Genomic DNA, 11,982 nt, shown 5'->3' with positions numbered 1-11,982 from the left:
TCTAGACCATGAGCACCACAGTAAAATACCCAGTAGATTAAAAATTACCACCTTAGTTACAAACAAATTACTGTCTTCAAAATACATTCACGTGGTCATAACGTATTGCCTTAATCTGGGAAAGTTAACAAAAACCTTAACATTGCAACATGAGCAATTTTCGTTTGGTACAAATCAATGAAATTCCACTGAAGACAGAAGTTGTACATTGATTTACACCAATTTAGACTCTGGCCAAATATACTTAAAGCTGTATTTTAAATGCAGCATACCAAGCAAATATTATCATAATGCAAAACTTGTACTTTGAAAAAAATGCACAATTATTGAAAATTAACTCAACAGAAAAATTATAGCCATGTGGTATATTGTATAAGACGTGTATTATCACATATTGTAATATATTAAAGAGAAAAGGAAGTCACAATGGTCTTTTGAAGCTTACTGTGAATACCATATCCAAATGAGTTTTTTAAGAGTGTAAAAGCTTACTAACTAATAAAAAGTTAACATTTCAAGTAAAGAAGACTTTGCCTCATAATGATTACATTGTTGATTGATTACACTGAATGATAAAAATATTGTCACTCAATAACACTCCATAAAAGGTGTTTCTTTTACCAACATTTATGATGAGCAGTTTCTACGTCTGTGACTACCCATTGCTCACTCCTGTAGAATTGGAAATCTGGTGATTTCTCCCCAGCAATAAAAAGCTTGCATAGCTTCTAGGTTGTGAAGAAAACCAAATAAACAATTTGATTCATTGCATGTATTGGTAGCATTAAAAAAATTCTAAGTACTTACACACAAGACAAGGGAGTTTCATTACTCCAAACTGCCCATAACAACATGAGACAATTATGTTCCTTAATGCCCGAAAGCTCCTCTAGACCATTACTCTATGGCTCATGTTACCTGAGAAATGGTATGTCCCCAAGAAGGTCACAGTCTGGACAGATCGCAACTTTCCACGGACCAAAAAAAAGATACTCTTCTCATCTCGGTGGAACAGATTAACTTCTCAAGCATTTCTCTGCAGAGCTGTTCTGGGAAATCACCTAACAAGACCTATAACCTCATTTAGGTTTAGGTCTGAAGATTTAATTCTTGCAATTCAGGTGTATCACTTTTACTGTTTACACCAGGAAGACAGCCCGATAATTCTAAAAATGGGCAAACTGGCCAGGAACGTAGACACATTAGATCTGTGTAAATTTGAAAATTCAGAAGTATATTAATTAGATTTAACAAATTTGGTAGAATTTACTTAGAATGATAAAAAGTCAATTATTTAGCATTTGCAATAATTTTTACTTATAAATTAGACTACCAAGTTATGGAATAAAAATACACATTTAATCTAAAATACCACATTAAAACATGAAAAAGAAGAACTACCCTTACATAACTTACTCAAAGTTACATATTTAATAATAAAACAGAAACTCAAAGGAGTATTTTATTAGATAATTTAATTTAGCGTGTTCAATTTAACTAACTTGTGATTTATTTTTATATTGGTTTTGCTTTTACATATGAAGTCACATATACAAACAGTTCTAGCACTAAAGGCAATACCATATTAGAAAATTATTACATTTGATGGTTATTAGTCTTTTACTGTAAGTAGTTTATACACTATTAAAAAGCAATTACAGTAGATAATAAATAATTGTGCAATGTCTTAAAACTGTTTGACAAAATAGAAAAAAATGTAAATTGTAAGAAAAAAGTAATGTTCAAAGCTGTTTGGACATTTTGTTGAAAGAATGTGGACATCTAAGTTAATAGATGGGATTTTTCAATGAGCATTGCAACTGAAAATCTGAGATTGGTAATTTTTAATCTCCTCGCAGTTAAAATTGTATGGATACGATCACGTGCAATCATAACTCCCCTATATGTTTTCTTTTTTTCAAGTGTACTGTTAGATAATTAGATGGATTTTGTCTTTGATAAGACATCAGAACCCAGGGGACCATCTGTGCCAACTACCGCAGAGGAGGGCAGAAATACAGAAGCCAGCGCAAGTCAGCTAAGAGAGGAGAGGAAGCAGCTAGCACCCATCTTCCACCTTCCAATAGAGACTCCCATGCTAAGAGCCCGCTTGGCACCCGCGTTTTACAGGAGGTAGTGGAGACATACAGATTACATAGGCATACTCGTGAAATAGAGGAGGAGTATAAAGTAACTTATATGATATTTTTTTCAGGTACCAGCTAAATAGAAACAGGAATTCACCTGAAATTACGACTACAGAAAATATACCTTCTTTATGGCACTACAGGGACAGATGCTCAGCAACATCCCGTTCCATGCCACAGCCTCAGGCAGAGGATCTGAGCCGCTCTCCAGAACCTGACCTCTCATCTGCTCCTTCTTACAAAATTTTTGCTTATTAACGTAGTTGAGCCCTTTGTAACTGCACAACATGGAAACCTCACATCCCTTGAGTAGCTGACACTGTAATCATAGTGGCAAATCATAGCTGTTCGCTATAGTTTTAATATAATATTATAATAAAACTTGCAATATTGATATAGGTAGGTTCTAACACCATAGATGCAGAAAATAATACCCAGATATACATGTTTTAGGATATAGTATTACTTTTCAAATGGCTAATGCCTTTAACAATTAATATGCAATGTATATTAATAACATTCCAAAATTACTATTCTTTCTGTTCAACTGTATATACTTTTATTATACTATATAAAAAGGTGAAAAGAAGTAATTAATTGGAGAGCTAGCACCTACCTTTAATTATGGAAGGCTTACTTCTAGCACTAACGGTCATGCTGCAAATCCTTAGCTTCACTCACATGATAACACTTCATTTTAACTCAGAGATATGGCTCTATCTCTATTCTGGACCACTGCAGGTGCGGACCTGATATATCTCATACTACAGCAAATGGGAAGATTTCCTGGGATAAAGCTGGGTGAGGTTCAACAGCAATAAAAAGGTTGCAGAGGTAGGGAGAATTCTCTGAAATACAGTTAGAAATAATGGCAGTATATAAGAAGTATTATTAATTTCTATTCTATGTTATTCTATTTCTTCACCAAAACGCTGTGGGAAAGAGGGGGGTGAAGTGAGGTAAGAATTTGAATCAAACCCTGGTGGGTTCCCCATGCGAAGCTGTTCCTGACCTCCCCTTCATTCTCACGAGGGATGCATGCAATCTGAGAAAGTACGCTTGGCAGAACTAACACCTTCCCTACACTCTACCTTTTTGCTATAAGCAACATCTCATTGAAGTCAAACTGCCATTGATATTCCCCCCCAACCCCCACCCCCACTTTTGGTTGATGTTATTTTTGTTACATCGTCTTTTTGTGGTTTAGTATAAAAGGGATTAGCTCCAACAGTCAGCAGTTTGTGCACATACTACAAGTAGGCAAAATTTGTCACGGTGACATCAAACCACTAACATGAACAGATCTATTACCCTTTCTCTCTTGCTCGGCAAGACAGCTGCCCTCAAGGTATTAGCCTCTCCGCCTCCCTGATAAATCACTGATGTATAGGAAACCTGATTATCCCAACATAGCAGGGGTAGAGGATGCTATTCAGCTGCAGAAGAACATGGAAGAACAACATCCATGAAGTTTACAATGAAAGATTTTTGATATACTTAAGTAGTTAACAAAAATTTATTGCAAGAGATAGTTCGTCACTAGATTTACAGTTTCAGAGAACATAGTACAAAACATAGTGCATCAGCTTTGTCTAAACATTAAATAGGTGCAAATACACAAAGATAAAAAACAAAAAGTGGATACTTTACAACATAAGTTATAGAACTATAAATATATTTTATATACATTATACATATTCTAAGACATGATTTTCACATATATATAGAGAGAGTTCATATTAGTATAAGACTATCAGTGCTTTAGTTATAGCATAGGTCTGAACTTTACATGAATGTTTGCATCGTTATACTTACAGTAAATGCTTCCCAAGAAATGAGGAATTTTAACCAGTTTATTTCACAGAACCGTTTCCCAAAGCCGTGGGGACTGTAGAAACAGCAGGACTGAAGGCTCCTTCCCCCACCCCCGAGAACCTGTCCTAAAAGAGGGGCTGCAGGGGAATGACAGCTGGGTGCGGGGACAGCAGGGATGGGAAGACGGTGTGCGGCAGCGGGGGAAACGCCAGCTGGGTCGGGTGCAGGACCGAGGGCGGCAGCAGCGGCAAATGCGGCGGGGCGACGAAAGCCGTGTGCCCCCCTGGGCAAAGCCGCGGTCCTACTGGTAGATGAGGTAAAGGCGTTCTGGAAAGAGCCGGGACCTGCGAGAGGAACTGCTGGTGGGGCTGGAGAACCTTCAACGTACTGGCGGCAGCGGCAGCGTGCTGCTGTAGGATGGTGTGATGGATGGTGGTGACGGAGGTAGAACACAGCGGTGGCTGCAAGGGTAAGGGCTGCAGCGGGGAATTTGGGGGCTGGATCGCTGGGGGAGGGAAGGTGAACTTCACTTTGTTGGCCAGCATGTTTTGTGGCATGATCGGCTGATACGCCTCGGATGGGAGATCTTTGAATTTTTCATGGTTATCTGGAGGGAATATCAATGTCTGATCTGGCAGAGTGAAGGGGGCTATTAACTGCTCAGTAGTTAAAAAGGTATGACTGTTTACATGTGCTTCTTTGAACGGCAAGGCTGGCGGGCTGCTAAATATGCCAGGATTACACTGTACCCATTCACTGGTCACCTCACTTATTTTCTCATGCGGTAGAGACTCAGCCAACTCATAATGGCAAAGATAGGATTTAGGAGGAACTTGTTCCAAATGTCTGTTGGGGAAGGGAGCTCTGTAACGTGCTTGATTTTCACGACTGTTGACATTTTCCTTTTTCTTTTCATCTGGCAGAACATCCTGTGTGCTGGCAGCCACTGGAGCACTGTGCTCAGGTACAGAAGCAGCAGAACCTGTGACAACATCAGAAAATGTACTCGGAGCACTCTCCATCACTGCGCACGCCGTCAGTTTGTCGTTTTCCAGCACATGTGAACTATCAGTTTCTAGAGATGACTTGCTTTCCTCCAGCTGCATTGTTTCATCTGTGTCTTTTGCATGATCAGCTTTGGGATCCACATTGGTTTCCTTTAGACTGTCTTGAGTCAAGAAGTCCCCTGAAATATTTAATGTAGAATTTGCAGAATTTTCTTTGGAAGGTCTGGAGGTCTCACTTCTTGCGTTCCTGTCAAGGAATACGTGATGGATTCTAGTTTTCCTTCTCCTGTGTTTCCCTTTTGCCTTGTGACGTGTACCTAAAGTACGTGCTTGCCTTAGATATTCTTCTGCTGATAATGCCTGTCCATATGAGCTTTCATCTGATGAAGAGGAATAGGTATGCTGTCTCCGCTTGCGGTGGGATTTTTCAGGTTCCTCTGTCAGAACACTGTAACCTCTCTTTATGGACTGGTTTTGACTCGGACTCTTCTCCTGACTGCAGTGTCCTAAACACCTATGCTCCGGGCTACAGCTTGACCTCCTGACTTTACAGCTACAACATGTTTTAGAGCACCTTAAGCTGTGCCTCCTGGAACTCAGAGCCAGCTGCTTTGCCTGTCTCCGAGAGCTCGCTTTGCTCTTTCTGTGCAGTCGTTTGCAACCATGGTGTTGGCTGCTATTTTTTGCACTCCAAACATCACACCAGCCTCTGTCCCCATGTACATGATCTGATGCAGACATGACTCTCTTATGACCACTTTCAACGCCAAGTTTTTGATGCGACTGCTCTATCTCATCTGTAGTTAGCCAGATACTCCCTGCATCATGTCTGCACTTCTCTGGATTACTTTGGAGGTGCTGATACTTATTTTCATCTCTGTTACTAATTTCTTTTTCAGTCATTGAGAACATCTCAATTTCTGCTGCCGTTGTGTCCCCACAGTGATGATGATGACAATGACATAATTTTCTTCTCCTTTTCCGTTTTCTACTTTTGTGAAGCCATTTTTCATGGCTTTCTTTGATGCAGACTTTGTTATATTTCTCATCTATCACAGTGTTTTGTCGCAAGTGATTTTTAGAAATGTGATACTTCTCTATTTTTCTAATCCTGAATGACTCATCCAAGGACACTTTATTTTGATTTTTTGCAAGATCACAATTCCTGATGAGGGAAACATCATTTACAAGGGGTATTGTGTAGTTGCACGCATCTTTATTCATTTCTGTTTTATAATAACCACACTCTGAAGTAGGTTTATTTGTAAAATCCAAGACTAAGCTATGGTTGGATTCAGTTTTATGGTGCAAATGAGGTATGTTTGGCTCATGCTTGGGCTTTTCTTGGCTGTCACTTGTTCTTGATGACTTGAAATCAAAATATAAAGGATTACAACTATAAGAAATCGATGGGTCTGTACTTGTGTAAATTAACATTTCCGATGGCCACTGAAGAATATTTGATCCGTGTTTGCTAAGAACAGGAACAAAGGGTTTACAAGGTCTCTTGTATATATCTGGTTTGCTTTGTGAGGCTCCACTACTACCTTCTTCAGATGGTGATGGAACTAATGCATCTGCCTCCAGCTTTTTTATTTCAGTTTCAGCTGTGGATGAATCACTGTTCCTGTCTTTATCATTTTCCTCTGCAACATCCTGCAGAGATAAACAATCCTCCACAACTGCCTGCTCGAGAGCCCTGTTTGCCCGCAGCTCGTAACCACTGCAGTTCAAGGGCAGGACCTGAGCACTGTCCACAACCGTGGGCAGCGTTTGGTCTGGTAAGTCTGCTGCACTTACATCAATACCATAGCCATCCATGTCCGAGGACACCAGTTGCTTTGAATGGGACACAGCAGGAGTTAATACGGCACTCTCTAGCACCCTGCTTTCTTCACTGACCAGCTCTTTTGACTCCTGGGCTTCAGGAGCTTCTGCTGTGTCTATGCATTTTTCCACCAGTGGGTGAAAACAGTTATGTTTCTCCTCAGGGCACAGGACTATTTGTGCTGCTGAAGGAGACTGAAGGTTACATGCTGCCGGAACAAACCTACTTCTTCTGCTAAGTCCATGCTCCATAGATGTTTCATCATTATATTCATAGAAAACGGCAGCTGAAGACTCCAGTTTGATCGCTGCTTTCTTAGGAAAAGCAAAAGAAAACCCAACTCTATGTCCTTGAGCTCCCTGAACCTGATCTCCACATTTGTTACCATCGGATTTATTACTACATGCATTTCCAGGAGTGGAAGAAATAACAGAAGCAACGTCTTTACAATTCTGTGCACTGTGCATTAACGTACAGCTGAAATCCTGTTTGTTGGCAGAATCTATGGCAGCACTTTGTGGGATATCATTGCAATGATCTCGCACAGTCACTGTAGTGGATTTGAACATAGGGCCGCTTCCAGGTGCACTAGGAAGGAAAACAAAACTTGGATTCAGTATCTTTCAGAAAATTGCAGGCAGAAATACGGTGTTACACTGGTATCTAGGAGACTTTTTTAAGGAAAGAGGAAGAATCTGTGGATACGTAGATTTAGAATACGAACAATGTCATATCTTATAATAAGATCATTTGACTAGTATAAAAAGAAATAGAGCAATTTTTGTGCTCCATGTGAAATTATCAGCTGAAGGGCTAATATTCCTATAAGGTAGTTCACTTTTCATAGAAATATTGGCTGGACTAATAACAGACTGTATATTTCCCTAGAAATCTTGCTTCTCCTCCCAGTAGACCATCATAGTTACAACACTATTACTACAAATAGCAGAGGTTTTACATTCCTTTGTGCTACAAAATATATTAAAACAGAGAGCGCCTCATAGACCACTTCCCTCTTAGTCATCATCCTAGTGACTGCTGCTCTGCCCACGGGCAATCACCCAGCAGCTCCCATCCTATTTGTGTTCACGTACCAAACCGTCGCAATCTCAGCAATTTCTTTCATGGAAAAATAATACCAGGGAGAGTATTTCAGCTGACAGTAGTGCAGTAAGTGATTCATCTCTCTTGAGAAAAAATTTATCACTGTCTACTTCTGTTCTTCATTTCATGTCCTCTTCCCATCTGTTCTATTTGACTTAATAGGAAGCAAAGAGAAGAGCATAAACTCTTTAAGCTGCCAATTTTCCAGGACCCACAGGAACTGCTCACCACTAGGAGTAATGGACCTGTGTTAAAACAATATTTTTTTGTTTTAACCAAATTATTCTATGTTGCAGTGCAGAGCAATACACGATGATGGGTCACTGGGAAAACTTGCAAGTGTTGTTTAGGACCCCAAGATGTGCTGAGATAAAGAATGATGAATTTAATCTATTTGGGCTAGCAATTAAGATATAGGTTTTATGAGAAAGGAATTCCTCATGAGAATTCCTGCCTTGTCCAGTTCTTACTAAATTGGAAATATATATTAAAAAACCCACACAAATCCTTTCTTTAACAAAGTGAAATGGTGATGACTTCTACAAAACCAAACTAGAAAATACTAGTTTAAAAAATCCTATGTGTCTGTCCATATCACACCTCTAGGGGTGCAAAGTAGTAGTAAACAGCAACTATGAAACAAAGAAATAAAGTTCAGGGAGAAATTCTCCTTCAGGAAGTAGAAGAAGAGTATTTAGAAACCCTCAACAAAACAGAAACAACAAAACCTCACAAAACCACTTCACTAACATGGAAAAAGGTAAACAGTAAATTGCTCTTTCTCCTGAAAAATGCCAACTTCAGATTTTGGAGTATGTTTAGGGGGAATAATATGTAAAGCTGGGAACATGAAAATTGCAATCTTCAAGTATTAAATCTGGACAGTTAAAACACTGATGGAGTGGAAAGAGTCTCTACATGACCCATCATAAAATATTAAGTGTTATGTTGCTCATGTCAAGCAGACCTCACAGCATTCATGGCCCATCTACCTGCTTCCAGAGACTCTGCTTCAGCATGCTGCCCACTATTCAAACTATGGAGAAAGAGACTATTACTTAACAAGAACTACAACTCATATGGTTGGATTTCTCTGTTAGTTCCTCTGGTGAGATGAAGGCTGGATAAAAAGAAAACATTTGCATCTGACCATCTACTTTTTTGCTTTTTTTCCCCTGAGATTCCACTGTAAAAAGTTGGTACGTGTATTTTCAGTGGCTTGTCAGTGTCATATTTAAGTAAGCATACAGTTACAACTAGCAAACAATATTAATTTCAATAGTATGCCTAGATGCAATACTAAAACATATGACTAGCAAGGAGTCACTTTTGCAGCGAGAGGTAAACACTCTGTGGAGCTGGGGAAAAGGAGCACTTACCTTTTAATATCAAAAAATCCAGTTATTGAAATTTAAAACTATATTTCTGGACGTTTTTCCAGGCAAGCAGTTTGAAAACTAAATCACGGAGATCTGCTACATCCTAGAAAGACAGACTGTATTCCTCACTTCATCAATGAAGTAGTGTCAGCCTTCAAATGCGTGACCTAGTTCACTCAGCTTTCAACCAATGTGCCTAGTTTTATGAAATATATATGAAACACATCTTTTTTTAAACTAAAAATACATGTCATTTTAGCTCCACTGAAAAAGCAACGTTAAACATTCATTTCTGCCCATAGCGTGAATCAAATTACTGTACACATACTGCTTCAAAAACACCATAAAAACGCATGTGCTGGGCTCCAGCCGAGGGACTCCAACAGCCCCGTGTCCCACAGCACCAGCTACTACTGGAGGAATTATTTTAAAGTATTTTTTATATTTCAGCAGCTAGGCACTTACCACGTTGTCTCTTTCCTCAGCTCAGCTAGCTTGTGCAAACGTTGAAGGGCTTTTTCTTGTTTCCTTTCATCTTTTCGTGACTTAGATGCTACATTTCGAGCAAACTCCCTCTGTTTCAGTTCCTTCAGCCTCTGCAAAAAATAGTCACATACACACAAACAAAAAAACCCAGGAATGATAAACATTTATAATGACAACTACTTTCTGGTAAACACTCATGGTGAGAATTATTTTCAAACCTAACCAAAGTGATCCGTTCAATAAACTTATACATTTCAAGTGAATAACCAAAATAAATAGAAATGCTAGAGACAGGTTAGCTAGGTTAGAGACAACCTAGAAAATTTTACTGTCGCATTTGTGATTAATATAGAACAGCCTCAGTAGGACTAGGCAATGTTAATCCAAAATTTTGCTCCTGACCCTTTTCCCAAAAACCTTCCCCACAGCCTGACTGCTCTTCGATATAGTAATAAAAAAATAATGAGACCACCCCAGATCTTTTTCTGCAAAGCCACACTGTAGCCTGGCGACTCAATCTCTGCTGCTACTCATTCTCAGGTTTTTCTGTCCCAGATGCTGGACACAGCATTTGTCACCATTGAACCATGCGAGGTCCCTGTCAGCCCTTTTCTCCAGCCTACCAAGGTCCCTTGGGATCTGTCCTGCCACATTATCAGCATGGTATCATCTGCAACACTCCTGAGAGAGTGCTGTCCCGCCATCCAGGTCATTACTAAAGATGTTAATAGGTCCTGTACCAACAGCCAATGCCAAGCAATGTCATGGCCAGATAAGTCTTGTATTTTGAAATGGGAAGATCATCCCTTTGAAGGAGCTTGTTTCATGCCCTCACTGGTGTCTGACGCAGCAGTTAAACAGACACTGAGGTTTGATCCAGTATCTCATTTGATTTAATCTCCAGACTGTTTCTTTGGGAGGAAATTTAAACACACAGCTCTGATTCTCCACACAGAGGTGATTTCGTATTCTTTATATCACATAAGGTCAATATGCCGAGACTTTCCTAATCCTTCATGTCAGCAAAAAGTATTCCAGTGGGTCCCAAACTACATCAGTGTACCATTCAGTTGTTCGGTGTGTCCCCGATATGGCTCACAGTCTAGATGACATCTTCTTATGAGATCGTAATCTCATGATTCTGTGAAGAACCCAGAAACTTGCCGTCGCTTTAGTGTCCGAGGGCTAACAGCTGGCCATTAATAGGGGCTACATGGACTTACAAAAACAATAATTCTAACTTGAAATTGTTCATTAAGAGTTTCTCATATTGTTGGTGGCACGTAACAGATAGACATGGAAAAGAGTTTGCAAAACTATACAGTCACTGTTCTCCTGCTCCTCCTGCGCTTCTAGCTTCAAGAACAACAAGAAAAGCTTCTATAGGTATGCCAGTGACAAAAGGAAGACTAGGGAAAATGTGGGCCCTCTCCAGAAAGAAATGGGAGACCTGGTCACCTGGGACGTGGACAAGGCTGAGACACTCAATGAAATTATTTGCCTCAGTCTTCACCAACAACTGCTCTAGCCACATTGCCCAAGTCTCAGAAGGCAAAGGCAGAGACCGGGAGAGTGAGGTAGCGCCCACTGTAGGAAAAGAGCAGGTTCAAGAACATCTGAGGAACCTCAAGATGCACAAGTACATGGGACCTGATGAAATTGGTCTGCGGGTCCTGAGGGAACTGGCAGATGAAGTTGCCAAGCCACTATCCATCATATTTGAGAAGTTGTGGCAGCCTGGTGCACTTCCCGCTGACGGGATAAGGGGAAACATAATGCCCATTTTTAAAAAGGGAAAAAAGGAAGACCCAGGGAACTACAGGCCTGTCAGTCTCACCTCTGTGCCCAGCAACATCATGGAGCAGATACTCGTGGAAAACATGCTAAGGCACATGGAAAATGAGGTGATCAGTAACAGCCAACATGGCTTCTGTAAGAGCAAATAGTGCCTGACAAATTTGGTGGCCTTCTATGACAGGGTTACAGTGTTGGAGGATAAGGGAAGAGCAACTGATGTCATCTACCTGGACTTCTGCAAAGCATTTGACACTGTCCCACATGACATCCTTGTCTCTAAATTGGAGAGACATGGATTTGATGGATGGACCGCTCAGTGGATAAGGAACTGGCTGGATGGCCGCACGCAAAGAGTTGTGGTCAATGGCTCAACATCCAAGTGGAGACCAGTGGCGAGTGGTGTTCCTCAGGGGTCAGTA

General features: G+C 40.2%; 1 protein-coding gene across 1 annotated transcript in view; it reads right to left on the bottom strand.

The window, feature by feature from the left end:
• Positions 1-4,087: 4,087 nt before the first annotated feature.
• ZNF804A (zinc finger protein 804A) overlaps positions 4,088-11,982 on the bottom strand; it is a 109,648-nt gene continuing 101,753 nt past the window's right edge. Inside the window, exons 4-5 of the mRNA XM_009884114.1 lie at positions 9,746-9,876; positions 4,088-7,385 (exon numbers count right to left, since the gene is read on the bottom strand). Coding sequence (XP_009882416.1) covers positions 4,088-7,385; positions 9,746-9,876 — 3,429 coding nt within the window. The remainder of the gene's footprint in view (positions 7,386-9,745; positions 9,877-11,982) is intronic.

This window comes from Charadrius vociferus, unplaced genomic scaffold (genome assembly GCF_000708025.1).
Source record: "Charadrius vociferus isolate BGI_N301 unplaced genomic scaffold, ASM70802v2 scaffold164, whole genome shotgun sequence".
NCBI lineage: Eukaryota > Metazoa > Chordata > Aves > Charadriiformes > Charadriidae > Charadrius > Charadrius vociferus.
Note: the sequence above shows the minus strand (reverse complement) of the source record. Positions and strands in the feature narration are given on the sequence as shown.